Source organism: Schistocerca americana, chromosome 1 (assembly GCF_021461395.2).
Source record: "Schistocerca americana isolate TAMUIC-IGC-003095 chromosome 1, iqSchAmer2.1, whole genome shotgun sequence".
Classification (NCBI taxonomy): domain Eukaryota; kingdom Metazoa; phylum Arthropoda; class Insecta; order Orthoptera; family Acrididae; genus Schistocerca; species Schistocerca americana.
Window position 1 is genome coordinate 175,421,896 of NC_060119.1, and position 20,361 is coordinate 175,442,256.

At 41.2% G+C, this 20,361-nt stretch overlaps 1 protein-coding gene across 3 annotated transcripts in view; it reads right to left on the reverse strand.

Moving 5' to 3' along the window:
- The window catches only part of LOC124623901, a 122,272-nt gene that overhangs the window by 26,083 nt on the left and 75,828 nt on the right, over positions 1 to 20,361 (reverse strand). For 2 of the 3 annotated variants that reach the window (XM_047149073.1, XM_047149071.1), the window contains exon 5: positions 1,880 to 2,059. The exons of the other annotated variant lie outside the window; for it this stretch is intronic. In XM_047149073.1, coding sequence (XP_047005029.1) covers positions 1,880 to 2,059 — 180 coding nt within the window. The remainder of the gene's footprint in view (positions 1 to 1,879; positions 2,060 to 20,361) is intronic. 3 annotated transcript variants of the gene reach the window in all.

The following is a 20,361-nucleotide window of genomic DNA, read 5'->3' on the forward strand; positions in this document are numbered from 1 at the left end:
GTCTGTTTTGGAAAAATAAATGTTATTACACTAGCTTTTGCCGACATTCTCAATCATTTATATAGTCCCACTAGACTTACCATTCAACGCTCATATCCAAAAAATAAAAAGGCGTAAAATACGCCTAAGAGGAAGAAAAGAAGAAATGAAACACACAATTTTCTCGCACAAAATGAATATATATTTCATTGAGCCTCGTATTGTGGTATTTGGGTAAAATTCATTTAGCCCTCTTGGCTTTGGCATAGTCTGGCTTTTATTGGGGGTAAGCAGCCTGCCCGTTCTGCTAATCACATGTGCCAGCTTACACGGCTACAAACCGAGCATGTGAAGGTTAAAAGAAGAATGCATATGCCTCTGGGCTATACCCATCGTTGCTGCCAGAAGTACCAGGCCTGATGCTGACGTAGATTTCTCATCCTAAGTCTTACCAATCCATTTACAAATTGGATAATATATTTTCCCTACTTAATATATACGAGCAGTAAGTAAAATTTCGGTACTTCCTGGCGTTGCAGTTTTACTAGCTGGTACTGTATGTCATTACCTATATCATCGTACTGGGACAGCTCTTCGAAAATTCGAGCTGCGTTTTTGAGCCATAAGGAGCAGTTAAGAGGAATTACACTAAATGATCAAAAGTTTACGGACACCCCCATATTATGCGCATTGTGCTGCCACCTAGTGCCATGTCTTCCATATCAGCGACCTCAGTAATCATCAGACATCGTGAGAGAGCAGAATGGGGCACTCCGCAGAACTCAAGGACTTCGAACGTGGTCGGGGGACTGGGTGAACTTGTGTCATACGTCTGTACGCGAGATTTCCACACTCCTAAACGTCCCTAGGTCCACTGCTTCCAATGTGTTAGTGAAGTGGATACGTGAAGGGACACATACAGCACAAAAGCGTACAGGCTGTTCTCGTCTGTGGGATGACAGAGACCGCCGGCAGTTGAAGAGGGTAGTAATGTGTAATAGGCAGACATCTATCCAGACCATCAAGCAGGAATTCCAAACTGCATCAGGATCCACTGCAAGTATTATGACAATTAGGCAGGAGGTGAGGAAACTTACGTTTCATGGTCGAGCAGCTGCTCATAAGCCACACATCATGACAGTAAATGCCAAACGACGCCTCGCTTCGTGTAAGAAGTGTAAACATTGGACGACTTAACAGTGGGAAAATGTTATGTGGAATAACGAATCACGGTACACATATGGCGATCCGATGGCAGGATGTCGTTATGGGGAATGCCCGGTGAATGTCATCTGCCAGCGTGTGTAGTGCCAACAGTAAAATTCGGAGGGGGTGGTGTTACGGTGTGGTCGTGGTTTTCATGGAGGGCCCTCATGCTTTGTTGTTTTGCGTGGCACTATCACGGCACAGACCTACACTGATGTTTTAAGCACTTTCTTGCCTTCCACTGTTGAAGAGCAATTCGGGGAAGGTCATTGCATCTTTCAACACGATCGAGCACCTGTTCATAATACACAGCCTGTGGTGGAATGGTTACACGACAATAACATCCCTGCTATGGACTGGCCACCACAGATTCCTGACCTGAATCCTACAGAACACCTTTGGGATGTTTTGGAACGCCGACTTCGTGCCAGGCCTCACCGATCGACATCGAAACCTCTCCTCAGCGCACTACTCTGTGAAGAATGGGCTGCCATTCCCCCATAGACGTTCCAGCACATGATTGCGAAAGTGGAAGCTGTCATCAAGGCTAAGGGTGGGCCAACACCATATTGAATTCCAGCATTACCGATGGAGGGCGCCACTAACTTGTAAGTAATTTTCAGCCAGGTGTCCAGATACTTTTCGTCACATAGTGTACCTGCAGACAGAGGACCACTTGCTGGGCTGTACTGACCGGCGTTTCTGAGGATCCGATGCAGCGGCTGCATGTCAGCGGGCGGCGGCGCTCCGTCGCGCGTGGGGTGGGTGTGGCAGCGCACGTCCTTGGCGGAGTAGAAGCACACCTCGGCGCCGCTCCCTGCTGCCACCCACTTGCAAGTGCAGCGCGCGTTGGAGCAGTAACACGCTGCGTTGTCTACGACATGCAGTGTGTCTCTCAGGGACAGCCAGTTTCCAGAAACAGTAAAGTTGCAATGAAATGTATTTAAAGAATGAGGAAAAAGGTGTAGCGTAATAGTTGTACTCCAATATCCTCGCTATCACTGTTTCTGATTTAGTTTCGGAGAGAGAGATGTGAGAGAGGAGTAACACATCTCAGCAGGCTTCTTTTCTTGTCAACAGATTACCTTCAATAAGAAATTACTATGCTGTTTGTTTTGGTTAGTGTTTTGAAATGCAGAAATTAAATAAGTTTTAATGACACGAAGCCTTATGGTCAACAGCTCTGACTAGTAGGTGGTGATAATAAGGGTTCTCAAAAAGAGCTGCAGCAAGTTGAGCGACATTTTGAGAACCCCTTTATCAAAAAGCTTCTTGCACAATGCAAACCTTTGAGAGGTAAACTAGAGATATCCAAATCTGAGTTGCGGCAAACTCATTCTTTACAGGAGTTAGTTATCTACATCCTTTCGTTGCAGTGCGTTATTAATTTTTATGCACTTCCACAAACACTTACTGTACTTCATTTCTTGCTTCATTTTTTTAATAATTTTTATTAGCAGTCTTTGAAATATGTATTGACTTGAAACGTCATCGTATATTTAAACTGTGTGCTGGACTGGGGCTCCAAACTGAGACCTTTCTTTTTCACAGGAGGCTGTTCATATGAGTAACGTGGTGACTACTTTCGCGACCGAGTATCTTTGGCTCGCGTAGTCCAACGGAGAAATAAATCAAGAAGAGGAGACAAGACTCATTTTACATACGTCCTCATTGCTGACATATTGTTTCAAAGTATATATAGCGATTTGTTCCTTGTAATTTGCATTGACGGGTAATCACAAGTACAGCATACCTTCATAATCTAAGAGAAAATTTTATTTGGACCAGTAATAAACTAAAAGGAAAACATTTTCTAATTTTTTCCCCCATTGTTTTCACTGTATGCCACTGTTAGCGTGCTAAGGCCCGTGAGCGTAGAATCAAAATCGCACATTTTTAAAACTCGGTATTTGACTGCATGTACCTCTTGAGTCACTAGCAAAGGTAAAATTCATCCTATTTACGTGTTCATCGTTAATTTCTCGTTTATTTCAAGTCGTAGCCGTCCAGCTGCGCCACACGTACCTATTTAATGAGCGATAGTAACATGATGATTAAATTCCTTTGACTTCCAGCTATGATCGCAAAATTGTAGCAATGATCGTCTTCAGATCTCCTTTAAAACAGATCTGAAGATTCACAAGCTGCGACATCTGAAGATGGTCATCCCTGACCGAAACCAGTACAAAACAGTTTTTTGATCACAGACAGAAGGGAATTTAGTCCACAGGTACTGGATCGTTGTTCTATTCTCGTCTATGACACAGTTAGTAAATCTAGCATGATGATTAAAACAACTGTAGTTCACTAGAGTGTCTCTGTTCTAGTTAACACATACACTACATTTACTGTTCTACTACGTTATTTTGTTTTAGCCAGGTGTTTTTAATCAATGGTTAACCATACGATGAAAAATGGTTCTCCACTCTGTAATTTAAGTCACATAACGCAGACGATTCAAGTAATGATAATGACCTCAAAATGGTTCAAATGGCTCTGAGCACTATGCGACTTAACTTCTGTGATCATCAGCCGCCTAGAACTTAGAACTAATTAAACTTAACTAACCTAAGGACATCACACACATCCATTCCCGAGGCAGGGTACGAACCTGCGACCCTAGCAGTCGCTCGGCTCCAGACTGCAGCGCCTAGAACCGCACGGCCACTCCGGCCGGCTGATAATGACCTCACGCTTGTTTTAAAAAAAACAACTGACATTGGTCCCTTACCTGTTCTACTGTTTCACTACCGTAATAAATGCCACACGCAAGTATCCATAGTGTCTATTCGCTCCTTCCTTCCATTATGTTATTTAATGTGCCATTTCTTACTAACTGACTGAGTACCTACCATTGTGTGGGTATGTTTTTATCCCAATCTTCCATTAGCCCATCTCCTCCTTCCACCCTATCGCTGTCCATCTCCTCCTTCCACACTCTCTTTGTGCATCTCCTCCTTTCCTCTCTCTGTCCTCCACCTCCAATCTGCCCCCCCCCAATTTTTTGTCAGTATTCTCCTGCTCCTGTCTCTGTCCATCTCCTCTTATCACTCTCTCTGTCCATCTCCTCCTCCCCTCTCTAGTTCTGTCCCCTCCTCTCCCTCTCTCTCTCTCTCTATTTGTACATCTTCTCCTCCTGCTCTTTCTGTCCATCTCCTCGTCTACCCTTTCTCTGTCCAACTCCTCACTCCCCTCTCCTTTTCCATCTCCTGCTCTCCCCTCTCTGTCCATTTCCTCTTCCCTCCTCTCTATGCCCATCTCCTCTTCTTTCAGGAGGACGAGGGTTAAAACACGCGTCCAGCCGTCCTGATTTAGGTTTTCTGTGATTTCCCTAAACCACTTCAGGTAAACGCTGGGGTGGTTCCTATGAAAGTGCACCCGATTTCCTTCTCCATCCTTCCATAATCTGGTGGGACCGACGACCTCGTTGTTTTCCTCTCCCCTGAATCAACCAATCAACCAATACTCCTCTTTCCTTCCTCTGTCCATCCTCCACTCCCATCTCTTTGATCATCTCCGCCTCTTCCCTTCCCATGTCCATCTCCTCCTCTCCCATCTCATTTTACATCTTCTGCTCTTCCCTTTCTCTGTCCATTTTGTCCTCCTACTGTCTCTGTCCATGTATCCCTACATCCTCTCTGACGATCTCACACTCACCCCCTTCTTCCAGTTTCCAACTCCTTCCCACTCTATGTCTGTAAATCTCCTCCTCTCACCTTCTCTCTCCAGGTTATAACCTCCAACCCAATAGAAGGCTCCTGGTTCTTAGCATCACAGCAATTTTTTTTTCTGTTCGTAACTAACATGTATACCATAGTAAGTTGAAGTCGTTCCAGAAGTATAGGATGAAATTTTTACCCGGGGTTTCTAGCTTTCCTGAATTTCACATACATTTGACATAATTCACACGTATTTGTGAATATATTTACCCTGTACCTCTAGCTACTTTCTCCCTGCAGTTTAATATTCAAGCAGCTCAAAATCTGTGAAGTCGTATCTCCTCAACTATGTGTCGTAGAGTGACGTAATTTTGCTGGTTCATCCTGTAGTCTCCAAGATGTATTTTATGTAGATTTAGTTGTAAAGCAGTAATAAATTAAAATGTCGTGCTTCATGTGGCAGATTTACTGCAGAGAGAAAAGGTAGTAATCAACAAACTTTGTCCTTCCATTACTTTTGGGAGTTGTCAGCGAAAAAAGGTTTCTTGAAAGGTTTGAAATCACGTCTAAAGATTTTTGAAACTCACTTACTGCTCTTCTCTTCAAATAATGGATACATAAGCCCTTAGTAAACTATCAATCTACAGAAATCTTAGTGCCATAATAAAAAATAATCCATTATCTCTATCAGTGGGAACTCTTGGCGAACAACACATAAATGATCATGCATATTCTCTTATACGTCTTGTCCCAAGTAAAGGGCTAAAAATTGCTATTTTTTTTAAGAAGAGAGCTGTACGCAAGTACACCTGGAGCGCAAGGGGGCAACAGTTAATAAAGCAAGCTAGTACTCTTACGGCTACCTAGTGGTAGCAAAAATAGCTATGCTCCCTAGATGGAAGACAACTTAAAGATTTCAAACAAGAAGGGAAGAGGGTCTGAACGTCTACCCTATTACAAGATGACATTATAAAACAACTATATCAAAACAGATTGAATCCCTGCATAAACCAGACAGATACAAGTCACAGTTTGGAAACAGAATGGCAAAACATAAAGCTATGTGTTAACAGGCCGCAAATAAATGAATCTCTGGGAAAAAAAGAATAACAGAAGTAATAGAAAGGGACACATTATGGAACGAAGATATCGCAAGAACAGCTGAGGGAAAGAAACGCGTCTGTCAGATATATTCAGCGCGAAAACAGAATTTGTGAAATAAGAATATAAAAATAAAAGGAATAAAGTAAAACCTGTCGTTAGGAAAAAAATGAAGAATGTGGAATAATTTTGTCAGCAAAGCTGAACACGATATCCATGGAAGACAGGCTATAGCTTACAAAATGATAAAGCATTTAAATGAAACAGAAAAATAAACAACAAGCCTAAAATTAATACCAGACTATAAATGGATTGCACATTATAAACAGCTCTGGTCTAACAAAAGCCAAGCATTAGAGAAGAACCCACCCGAAAGGAACAAAGAATAGAACGAACATCTCATAGTGATCCAAGATGTAAACAGGGCCCTGGATAAAACAAAAAAACCGGACATCAACGGGATCTGATGGCATGAAAGTGGAGTTGCTTCAATGTGGATGCTTATTTTTAAAGCTTAGACTTCTTCATTTATACAGTACGTCTTGGAAAAGACGTCAAATCTCGAAACCATAGACAGTTGTAAACATCATACCAATCTTTAAAAAAGTTAAACGAATGAATACAATAATTACCGTGGTACAACATTAACAGACACTGTGTACAAGAATTGTGCCAAAGTAAAATATCAACGTCTACAAATCAGTGCCGAAAATCTGTTATCTGTACAGCAAAAGAGTTTCAGAAAAGCGAGATCCTGTACTGATAAAGTTCTCACATTTAAACAAATTGTAGAGGAACAAAGAGAGTTATACACGCAAATACATTTCGCATTTATAGACTTAGAGAAAGCCGTCGATCATTTAGATAGGAAAACTTTATGGAATATGTTTCACAAGAAAGGATATTCCTATTAAATAGTAAAGGTGACAGAAAGTCTATCTAGGTGGACAAAAACATGAAGAAAGACCAACAATGCTGTATCAGAAGATATAACTATAAACCAAGGCGTCCGACAAGGGTGTAGCTTATCACCTACACTTTTTGATATATACATTGGTGATAAAACTGAAACAAGGTAACAACAAACTGATCCGATCTTAAAGATTGTCACATAACATATTTTTCAATCCAAAGATTTTTACAGACTATCTTGAAATCGTACAGAATATCGGAATTTCCGTACAAAGATCCATCTATAAAATCAACGAAGTTTCTAAAGAATATACTACATCCATTCCAAAAAGAAATGTGACTATTTTCAAAAGGACGAAACTTGTGAGGACTAAGACCTTAATAGGAAACAAAACCATCGGACAAGTTATGTGCGTCACCTGCGAAATGTTACCAGCTACTAGAATGAACTCAACATTGACAACAAACTGTAGAAATATCAAATGATATGCAGATCAATTAATCCAATATTTAGAAATAAAGTGAGAAAAGGCTTAAAAATAAAGTTTTATAATGGTCGCCCACACATTGCTATCTGGAAGTGAAACATGGACAACTAATAAAAGGTAGGCAATAGAATTCAAGTAGCATAAATGAAATTACTAAGAGCTGTAAAGGACTACGCAACTTTAGATAGACTGATAAACGAAGACATATGAGCAGAACTTGTGTTATGTGCTATAAATGAGAAAATCAAGTCTAACCGACAAAGTTGGCTAGAACAACTACAAAGAATGCCAGGTTCTAGACTACCAAAACAAGCCCCAAATTTCAGACCTTTAAGAACAAAAAGGCTGGCTGGATACTTAGAAGAACGAACAGCCATATGACCTAGAACATTATCGAACAAGAACTATAAAGGACTACATTTCACGCTGCCCCCCCCCCCCCCCCCTACTCAACAACGCACACACTCTGACACACTCCTCTTTGATAGGTAGGTGGTTCATGCCCCGCAGCGATTGTTTCCAGACAGTAAGTGATATGTGTACCGAGTTCTTAAGTTTGGTTGAAATCGGCCAGTAGTTTAGGATACATATATAACCTACATCTCTCACCAATTGAGAACGTTTAGAACTTTACGGGCAGTACCCGCCAACAGTCCCGGGATTCTGATGATCTAACGCGTCACTTGGACAGAATTTGGCACAGTATCCTCAGCAGTATATCCAACAACTGTATCAACCAGTGCGAAGCCGAATAATTGCATGCATAAGGGCAAGAGATAGACCAACGTGTTACAGACTTGCTCAATACGTGAAGCTTTTCCTCTTGACAAAATCGTCCAATTTTTCAGTAATTGTAATCATTTGTTTGTCTGTATATGTTGATTAAATCCACTCACTTCCGTCACACTCGGATAATTTCTTCGTGGGGCATCGTTTTATTTGTCTTACAGTGTATTTATGGATTCGTGCGGCAATAATACAGTGCGGTTTGTGGTGAAGTGACCTACTTACACAACTTAAGATTTCGAGTGCTGATGTGGAGACAGGGAGGTGAAAAAAGCTGAATTGTACATCATACTCTGAGTGTTATTTTTAAGAGGTTTTTCACACTTATTTGGACAAATTTCCGGTTGGATTTTCTGTCTGGCGGAGACACACAACACGTAACATGTAACCTCTCAGGGAAAATAACGTTAGCGGCAACCTGTCCAAACAGTACGGTTGCTGGGCGACAGTATATAAAAAACAAAATACTTGACAAATCATGGGTGGGAAACTGAACACTAATGGTGGACATAGCGACTCGTGGGCCAAATACTGAAAGAAAAGAAGAAGAAGAATGCTAATTGAAGTAGTAATTATAGTTTCGTTTCAATCACTGGATGTCGCTATCAAAGCAATCTTGCACAAGAAAGAACACAAGAAGACCCAGAGGAAGAGTACCACAGATGTAGTCGAAACGTTGGTTTTATTCGCTGATGGTTCTTTTAGACTGCGTCGTGGTAGCACACCCAAAAAATTTTTTGTTCACTTCCACACATTTGTCCATCAATCCTAAAAAATCCCTCTACTCAAGGATATTGCTGGAAAGATAGGGCACAACCGTTTAAAAATGAAACATGGTACTTTACTGGCGAACACTGTCGAAGAGGAGTGCTCATTGGCACTCAATGATTTGAACCAGTTTGGAGCACACGTATTCCTGTCAGCATTGTAATGTTTCACACGAGAGGTCAGTAAACTCCGTCTGGATCATCACACACATTCTATATTTCAATGCACGACCATTTCTCTGTCAAGTACTGAAAGAGGAAAGATGTAGTGCCAGGTTAAATCTTTCAATTCGTTAGTCATCCGTAATGTAAAAAAAGTAAATAAAATCGTATTGCGTGGTTGCTAGGAGACTGTAACGTGTAATTTTAACCACCTAACAGAGAACAGTTTCTTTGTTCACAAACTTTGGCTATGCCAGTGTAAGTGTAGCACATATACCACGGACCAAGTTCTCTGGGAAATGGACATTCGTTGGACATTGCAGTGCTGCCGATGCTAAGTTTTGGATTTGAGCAGAAGTGTGTTTTGCAGTAACTGGGGCGCGGAGTCCACAGCAGAGCTGGCGAAAGAAGATTCCGGCAGCGGTGTTGCGTGAGCGATGTGATGCGAACGCAGTGCGCCGCTGGACCGCTCGAACATTCGAGCGAGACAACGCCGAGCCCTGCGGTGCTGCTAATCTATCGTTGTGTGTACAGCGCAGCCGCTTAGGGGAGCCGCTAGAGACACTTATCACCTGACTGAGAAAAAAATATCCGGCGAAAAATTTGATTGTCTCCAAATTTACAGCCTGATAATGATTGAATTTTTTTTCATCGTTACTGTGCTGCATCAAATTTAGTAAACCATGCCTCGAAAGCTTAAGAGTACGCAGAGGCGGAAGTACATGGCGTAGACTTTGCGTCTGGACCATTTTAAGTCATGCATTCCTGCACGTGAAACGTAGCTAACGTATTTAAAGTCGAGAGCAGGACCATGTCAGTGTCACTTCTCGTGACCTGGACTTAAATGTGTGCATGAGGGTTACACGCAATCCTGTCCATGAACAATATAACTCATGTGGTCGTTACAGCCGTCGTATTTCATATACAGTTCGACATATCGAAACGAGGTCTTTCGCAAATGATAACACACAAAAATGTGCTTATTTTTCCGTATGGTTAATATTCCAAACATTTTTATCTATCGAAAGGTGGACATAACTATAGTTTCTTTGGTGCAACAATGTACATTCTTTAATTGCATTTACTACCTCGTCTATGAAGAATACTGTGTCAGTGCACATGTTAAGGTTTATGTTGTTCTATGTGGGCTACTTGGATTTAATGGAAACCTGACTGTTTTTATGTCACAAGATCTAAACAGTAAGTAACTTATTTTCAATTATTTCTGTTCATATTCAGACATTTCGTTTACTTACAGCTTTTAGAATTCCTTACAGCTACATTTAATGACATCAGCTTGCAACTACTCTCTCTAGCACACCTATTGGTTTTTTGACAAAGACGTCTTATACTAATATTTCAGTCTTTTTCATAGTGTAAAGCGAAGTACAGGATGCCTGTCAGCATCTTCACAATTCACGCGTCCTGTAGGGGAATCCAGCACATACCGCATGAGCGTCCCCCCTGATCAAAGACTGTTTAATACTAATGTAGGGATATAATTAGCTTTGTCCGCCTCCGTAGCGTAGCGGTAGCGTTACCGCCTACCACGCAGGGGCCCCAGGTTCGATTCCCGGCAGGGGACCGGGTGTTGTGTGTCCTTCATCATCATTGATTCGCAAGTCACCAAAGTGGCATCAACTAAAAAGGACTTGCAGTGCGACGGCCGAACTTCCCCGAATGGGGCCTCCTGGCCAGCAATGCCATATGATCATTTCGTTTTTCATAATTAGCTTTAACGTGCCAATGCTAATTGTAACGATACAACACTTGATTGCCAAAATAACGAGTCTATCTTTGATTAACCTGTACATCCAAGATAGATTATTATTACATATAATTTGATATGGTGTTAGTGCCCTCTTTTATCGACCTGCATATGATTGCGTGACATTTGGAATCAATAGAAAAGGCTTCCCAGCACAAATATGTGACTGGAATGGAAAGAAACGGTAACGCCTGTCACACTTCGACGTACCCCCTGCTACGCACTTCACTAGTTTGCGGGCTATAACTGTAGACGTACATGTACACAACGTTCTTGAACAGGACTGATCAAAATTTCAGACATTGTAACTTAAAACACAAACCGCAATCGGCGTCCACTTTGCGCGAAAGCTTGAAAGCATCTGATCGCGTCCGCTTCGCCGCATCGCGTGCTGCATGCTCATGGTGTAGGACGATTTGACCTGTGGTGACTGTTCGATAATTCTGCACGGTCGCTGAGTTACGTCGTGGTCGCAACAGTTACCTCATGTAGGACAACGCCTGAGGCGTTGCCATGGAAATGTATCCCTAATCGCGTTGGTCGAGATAGGTGTGTAGAACAGACGTGCCAAGCCTCTGGGCTGTCAGGGACGTTCTTTCGCCGACTGCTGTGATAGAGGTAAGGAGAACTTTCAGGAACAGATTTACATGAACAAATTAATGAATATTGAGTGTTAAATTAATGTTCGGGTTAGAAAGCGGCAAAATGTAAGGGAGACGGACTGGTAATTATTGGTGCAGATATAAATTGACAAGAAATGATTAAACAAATAATATGCTGGTTAAGAGTGGCATAAGTGCTTAAACCATTAACTCTGAGGGATAAACACGTATATTATGTTTCACCTAAACTCTGTGGATGTTGTGTTAATGTACCAGAATGCAGTAACCAGAGTGAAAATTGTTGTTAAAATGTTTTGGTTTGAAGGATAAGATACGTATACATCCAAATTGGATAGCCCGTCAAAAACTTAACACTGATCGAGCACGAAAGGAGGAGGAAAGTGTACTGAACTGTGGAAAAAGAGGAAAGAGTGAACTGTCCATATTTAAAATATGTGCAATATGGAGCAATATCAGCGTCCCTCGTGTCGTGGTTGGGTGCTCCGGCAATTAGCTTGCGACGCGGGAGATTCAGGTTCAAATTTCCCTCGGGCCTAAAAAATTTTTTTTCACAAAATTACGAACTATCCGTGCGGTCATCAACGTGTTTGTTCGTTGTATTCAAATTTGTGTGTGTGTGTCTTGGCGGAATCTCAGTTTGCAGCAGCAACGTGTAACGAAGGGACAATCAGACGTACGTACTCCTATTCGTTCTACCCATGTACCATATCTGTGGCCAAGCGGGGTAGCCACGCTGTCAAGGGCGTCTTGTCACGGTCCGCGCGGCTCCTCCCGTCGGGGGTTCGAGTCCTCCCTCGGGCATCGGTGTGTGTGTGTGTGTGTGTGTGTGTGTTGTCTATAGCGTAAGTTAGTTTAAGTTAGATTAAGTACTGCGTAAGCTTAGGGACCGATGTGAATACAGCGAAAAGACACGTCGATGACCGGACGGAAACTTCGTAAATTTATGGATAAAAATTTTTGCGACTGAGTGAGATTTGAACTCAGATAACCCCCGATGCAGACCAACAGAATGACTACACACCCACGACACGGCGGTCATTAACTTTTGCTCGATACTGCACATATTAAATATGGACAGTTCGCTGTTTCCATTTTTCTTCTTTTTTCCACAGTTCAGTACACCTTCCTCCTCTTTTCATGCGTAATCAGTGTTCAGTTTTTGAGGGGTTATCCAATGGGCAACTTACCACTAAACCTGAGTGGGGTGCGAAGGGGGATTTCTTTTGTTAGGTAGTACGGATTAATGAATATATATTAAATTATGATGGATAATTATCAAACTGTACGTAAATATGTTACTGGAACAACACACATTGTTACAGTTAGCAACCTTCCCGTGTTTATTCTTGTACGCAGTTCTCTCCTCCAACCCCACCGCTTCCACCGAGCCGGCCGGTGTGGCCGAGCGGTTCTAGGCGCTTCAGTTTTTGGAACCGCGCGACCGCTACGGTCGCAGGTTCGAATCCTGTCTGGGGCATGAATGTGTGTGATGTCCTTAGGTTAAAGTACTTCTAAGTTCTAGGGGACTGATGACCTCAGATGTTAAGTCCCATAGTGCTCAGAGCCATTTGAACCAACCCTTCCACCTACTAAATAACATCCAACTGGCTTTAATTAAATTTGCGACCACTAGTGTCCACTGAAATGTAGGACATAGATTGAGTGGCGACCTTACAATCGTACACAATGTGTCACTGTGTGTAGGTGACTGTGTATGGTGTTTCCAGAACATAATGGTATTAACTACATCGAGAGAGAGAAGCAACAGTAAAACCCCGTATCAGTTCGTGGCCTGTTTCTTTCTAATAGCCTTAACGACCCCTCGAGTATCGTTTCAGCCCATGAAATCTTTTGATATAACGCAGAACATCGTCGATGATAAGGACAAGCTCAACAGACGAAAAACTGGCGGTGAAATTTTCTCCCAGCATCAGTCCTCTAATTGGCCGCTCAGCTCCTACGGTACGGAGTGTGGTGTCTTTGCTAGATCAACCACTCCTTGGTCTTCCCTCCCATTTTACCTCCGTTCATTTCCACGGCCCAACTGAGCTCTCTACAGTTTCGACTTCTTTGCCTGACTTCTCCTGTCATTATTACTTTAGCCTCTCCAAGAAACAACTTTTTTGTGCCATTAAATAAGATCATTCTCATTTATTGTAACAAGAATTCATTACTCGTAGTTACAAAAAAACTTCACTCTGGAAGCAAAATTTTGCTCTTTGAACTGAAAATGGTATCTTAATTTAAATTAAAAGCATTAAATGCTTTGCTCTTATGGGAACTCATGTTCAATATTGTAATAAATTAAAAATCGCTCTTTTTGAAACTGAAAATGAAAAGTCTTTGTTGTTTTTCATTTTTGAAACTAAAACTAAAGCAACTCATTCTTGAGTAACGAAATTAAAATTCACCCTACTTATAAACCTAATCAAATTTCATCAATCTCGATTTCCTGTGTAACGCTAGAATCCTCTTGTACAACCAGAAAGGCTAACAGAAATAAACAAATAGATGTAGCTGTGCCAGTGATGGATACGTACAGCTACTGAGGCGACAGGTTCCGCCACTTTTTAAGTTACCAATTCGTGTTTCGTTGCTGGAAGTCAGTATTTTGCGCACACATGAAACTGAAACGACTTTGAAGTTACATTAATATTAAGCATTTGAATATTACAGATCTGAAGATTAACGTGTACTTCCTCACAAGTCTCCTGAACATTAAGAGCCAGGCACGTAAAATTGTTAAACTCAAAAGAAATCAGTGCTACAGCTGTCTCACCAAGCGTAAACAAGAATGCATTTGACAATATTTAAGTCTGTAAAAATGAGAGAACACATCTGGATACAACCATGAACAAGTTCAAGTTAGTGAGTCCCACGAAAGTTAATGCATCTTTTGATGAGCACAGCGCATTTAGGAAACAAAACCTGAATACTCAAACGCCGTCCGTACCTGTTTTAATATGCTCTCGCTGCTCGTATCACCTGATACCATTGTAAATGCAACAGTTGCACCTGTGACCGAATAGCGGAGTGCCTGCGTGTTTATACTGGGGCTTGTAATGAACACTTCAGTAATGTCCTTCAGAAACACTGCCGAGAGTGACTCAAACCGAAGTCAATTCAAGAGGTTAACGATGAGAAACTAAACGCTTAAAATGCTTCCAAAAGGGTAAGCTTTTTGTTTGAATGATAAACAGAATTGTCATGGAGGAGTCATGTAATGGTCGCCGACAGAATTCCGCAACATCAGTATATTCAATAGTCCAGTCACAGCTCTTAGAAAAAGTGTTTTTCACAAAACGATTTTTCATTAATTGAAAACAGATACGACAGGCGTTTACAACAAGATCTTAAAACCACCTGGACATTTGGAGGGACGTGAGGTCCCCTACACCTATAGATTGGTAAAGCCAGTATAAAAGGCTATGCTTGCTTAGAAAAAGCATCCTTTCAACCAGAGAATTTATTTCTTCCAGTTTTCAAATAAACAAGCGGATTTGACAAAGGCTCAAGTCGAACTCTGCCTACAAATCATAGGACGCGTGAAACCTGCGTTTCAACTCACCACCGTCCAAAATGTTTAGAGCAGATATTGGAAAGTAATGCGAATATATCACTAGTGCGTGTATGTAAAGCAGTTCTCACACATTCAAGAGAAAAATCACCTATCATGCAAAGAAAATCGATAAGCACGCCAGTGTTAAGGACGTGGCACCACTTTACACTGCATTAAAGAACTTAAGATAATGTAAGCAGAGACTTTACAATGCATGCCATCAATCAAGCGTGGAAATAACAGAAAGTTTATTCTTTCAGCTAAAAGCCATTTAGAATTTTCAAAATTATTTATTTTGATAGTTAAAAGTAATAAATCATTCTAGTGGAGAGAGGTGGAAATCAAGCTTCAATCAGATTAACTGAGGCTCTGCACCTATAGCTATCTAGTTGACTACCCTGCGTCCCAAGAATGAATACTGTGAAACGACTTAACGTCCACCCAGCTGGAAGATGTTCCCTCTCGTACTTTATTCAAAGTGCTGACGGTCAGTAGGCCACCTGGTCTAATAAAATCGAGCAGACTTGGCGCAACACTTAAGCAGCCCTCACACGGGACGTAAGAGCGGTCGAGCACATGGAGCTGCTCGAGTTTTCTGATGCTACGACTTGGAATTTCACAACTTTCCGGAGCGTGAAACACTGAATAAGACAGCTTTTGCGAAGAGAAATGTGCCAAATGCGATACGAGAAAGTGTTGTACAAGAGAAGGAGAACTTGGGAGACACCATATTGGATTACATCATTTGCAGCTGACGCCCGTATTGTGTGTGTTTTATAGTTCACGTAGCACGAATATGTGTTGTTTCTGCACCGGCACACTGAGAATATCTCAATAACACTTCGTTCCTTATACGATTTTTTGTAATAGAATGACTGGGAACGTCTTATCTGTGGTTAAAGAATTTTCATATTTCGTGGTTTTCGTGTTATAAATTGTTTTATGAAGGTACACAGTTTCAAGACAACGACGCATATAAGATTTGTGATACATTTTTCATTGTTGTTGTCGTACTCAGTAAAAGAGTGATATGATGCTGCTCTCCTTTCTAGTCTATCCTGTGGAAATCTCTTCACCTCTGAATAACTATAACAACCGAAATCTATTTTCACTTGCTTCTTTTTTTCAATCTATGGGCGTCCTCTACAATTTTTATGCCCCCCTCCCACCAACCACATGACCTAATTGACAATTCCTTTTTGCTTCAGGGTCTGTCCAATAAGCCCACCCTTTCTTTTAGTGCTAGGCGCTTCTCATTTACCCTATTCCAATTAGTACCTCCTGATTTGTTATTCGATCTACTCATCTAATCTTCAGCATTCTTCTGTAGCATCACATTTCAAAAGCTTATATTCTCTTCTAGTCTGAGGTACTTATGGGACGCGTTCCATTTCCATACGGGGATACACTGCAGACAAACGCCTTCTGAAAAGCCTTCCTAACACATACATTTACATTAAATGTTAAAAAATTACTTTTCTTAGAAATAATTTTCTTGCAGTTGCAAGCGTATATTGTAGGTATTCCTTACGTTGGCCGTTGTCAGTTATTTTGCTACCCAATTAACAAAACGCCTGATTTAAAAACTTGTTTTACATTTATTGATGCTCACTTTTTTTGCCTTGATTTGTTAAAATTAAATATCGCCTAAAGCTTTCACAATACGGTAATATCGAAGTTATATTTCTACGCAATACAAGTTCAGTGTATGTAGTATATAGAGGCGCAGAGCTGGAAAGTGAGATGCACTTGATTTGTGTCCTATTCAGAGTACTTTTTTACGTGCACTAACGTTTTTTAAAGATTATGGATCTTTATTAGCAGTATGTTCAGTAATATTTGATGTTATATGCAATATGGCTGCTCTCACAGAGGAGTGCGTTTGTTCGATTTTGTGAACATGGCAGGAACATGGACCAAGATGTTGCAAGTCCGATTTCTTTGTCAGTGCCTGGTTCGATCGTAGTTCGGTATTTATTTTTGCATCCATTCAAAAAAAGGTTTCCAGATTGGAGGATACATGATTTCTTTGTGTATATTGCTTGTGACCGTGTCCTTAAACATACATGCATGTACACATTCATACACACGTGCACATACGCACACGACCACGTGACCGCTGACACACACACACACACACACACACACACACACACACACACACACACACACACACACACAAACTTACAAGAAGCACACAAAATTTAACAGTAATATTACAGTAAATAAATGATTTTTTTCAGCTTTATCTGTAAGAGAGTTTGCTCTCCCTGCAGTAGGAGATCTTATACATATGTTACTGAATATAAATGGATATTTAATAAGGGTGGACAAGAGCACATGTGCTTTTTAAATAGCAATTTTATAAGCTTACATTTTCGTAAAAAAGGTGTATTATTTGCCAGTCAGATAAAAGCAGCCGCTGGATAGCATATTAAGATGAGTATTACTTTTCTAAGTGCGCACCAATCACTATAGAAACCACGTCGCGGCGCTTTACGATGGCAAACACAACTCTTATGAGGACGGCTTAGTGATATGTTTAACGGATGTTCAGCCGGCCGCGGTGGTCTAGCGGTTCAGGCGCTCAGTCCGGAACCGCGCGACTACTACGGTCGCAGGTTCGAATCCTGCCTCGGGCATGGATGTGTGTGATGTCCTTAGGTTAGTTAGGTTTACGTAGTTCTAAGTTCTAGGGGACTGATGACCACAGTGCTCAGAGCCATTTGTACCAATTTTTTAACGGATGTTCGTTACGGAGTCTATGCAAAACTAATGCGCGGAAGCTTTTAATCGTTTCCTACTGTAACGTGACCCTGTTTCTTTGTCATACGTCAATATAACATACAGAAACTTGACGATATTAATGTCAACCGTTGGTCTCTTATGTGTAGGACCCTTTCAACATCCAGATATGGTATGACATATGCAATAACAGTGATTTGTTCTCTGATTTATGCTTTCATCACTTCCAGTGAATCACTCCCGACCAAGATATATAAGTTCTACAAGTGAGTTTATTTTAGTCTGTCTGAACATTGATGTAAGCCGCCTTCTCTCAGAAAATAGATTGTTACAAAATATAAAGTGGAAATAAGAAAGAAAAATTAGTATTCTTAAATCGCCAGTGCATCACTACATTGTCCACTTCATGTACTGGAAGAAAAAAAATTCGAAAAATACTGAGGAAATAAAGGCTGTTGCACTCTCTGTTCAAAAGAGAACACGAAAATGAAAACAAGGAAAGCTTATCAGAAATTAGTGAGTCTGTAAAAGGATTATACAACAACTACCAAGAGATCTGGCCGAGAATCCGAGAAGATTCTGGTTCTATGTAAAATCGCTAAGCGGAGCTAATGCTTCTAATCAGCAACTCGTTGACCAGTCTGATATTATAGCTGAAGACAGCAACAGGAAAGCCGTAGTTTTAAATTTGGCGTTTAAGAAATCGTACACGTAGGAGCATCATACAGATATACGGTCATGTGACCATCGCATAGACTCCCGTATGGAGGACTTAGTAATAACCCTCCCTTGTGTAGAGAAACAAATGGAAAAGTTGGAAAAAAGTCGCCATGTCCGGATGGAATCTCAGTTTCCTTTAAATGTTTGCGCGATAGAGTAATTAGAGTAATTGTGGTGGAAATACTCTAGGGTATTGCACCTAACTTAGCTTGCATTTCTGGCGAATCTCTCGCCAGCGCAAAGTCACAAGTAATTATGGTGGAAATACTCTAGGGTATTGCACTAACTTAGTTTGCAGTTCTGGCGAATCTCTCGCCAGCGCAAAGTCACAAGTGACTGGACAAAAAGCGCACATGACTTCTGCAGATAAGAAGAGTAAAAAACGCAACGGCAAAATTACAGGGCATTAGCCTTAATTGCGGTTTGCCGCAGGATTCCTGATCACATTCTCAGTTAGAATATAGTAAATTTCCTTGAGATTGTTGGCTTCCGTCCACTAACTACCACGGTTTTTAAAAGCATCGCTCGTACGAAACTCAGTTACCCCTTTTCTCACATGATATCCTGCGAACTATGGATGAAGGGCAACACGCTGATTCCATTTTCTTAGGTTTGCGTAAAGCATTTGACACTGTGGCACACTCCACATTGTCACAGAAAGTACGAACATATGGCATAGTTTCCCAGGTATATGAGTTCTCGAAGACTTCTTAAATAATAGGACCCAGTACGTTGTCCTCGACGGCGACTGTTCATCAGAGGAAAGGGTATCGTCAGATATGCCCCAGGGAAGAGTGACAGGACCGGTATTATTTTCTATACACATACATGATTTGACAGACAGGATGGGCAGCATTCTGTGGCTGTTTGCTGGTGATTCTGTAAGAGGATACAAAGTGAGTTGGTCAAAATTACTAGTTGGTGTGATGAATGGCAACCTGCTCTAAACGTGGAAAAACGTGACACAGTAACGTCGTTTGAATATCTGGGCATAACTCTAAAAAACGATACAAAATGGGATGATCATGTAAGGATTGTAGTAGAGAAGGTGAATGGTTGACTTCGGTTTATTGTGAGAAATTTAGGAAAGTGTTATTCGTCTTTAAAGTAGATCACATATAAAAGACTAGAGCAAGCTATTCTTGGGTACTGCTCGAGTGTTCCCGATCCACACCAGATCGGATTAAAGGAAGACATCGAAGAATCTGAAAGACAGACTGCTAGATTTGTTATTGGTAGGTTAGAAAAACAGGCAAACATTACGCTGATGCTTTGGTAATCCATGAAGGGAAGGCGACGTTCTTTTCGAGGAGTACTACTGAGAAAATTTAGAGATCCGACTTTTGAAGTTAACGGCAGAAAGATTCTACTATCGCCAACGTATAATCCTCGTAAGGGCGGCGAAGAAAAGATACGAGAAATTAGGACTCATACGAAGTCATATAGAAAGTCATTTTTCTCTCGCTCTGTTGCAAGTGAAATAGGAAAGGACACGAGTAGTAGAGGTACAGCGTACTCTCCACCATGCGCCGTACATTAGCTTTAGGAGTATGTTTGTAGATGTAGAATCAATGTACCTATGGTTAGTTTTGTAGACCTTTTCGTAACTACATCTTCCAAATGTGTGTTTAAATGCTAAATAAGTACACGAGACCAAAAATGTTTTATTACAAAAACATTTGAACTTAGTAGCGTCTAACAACGCCCCTAGCTCTGATAATTGCGTGATTTCGGGAAAGAAGAGAATCCACAAATTTCTTCAGTTACGCCCACTGCAGCTGTAGTCGCTCATTAATGATCAGATCCTGTAAAGGTACCCTATTGCTTGGCTCATGGGCGGTACGTTCCATCCTCTGCCTACGAAAAGTCCTACAATGTAGCTGGCC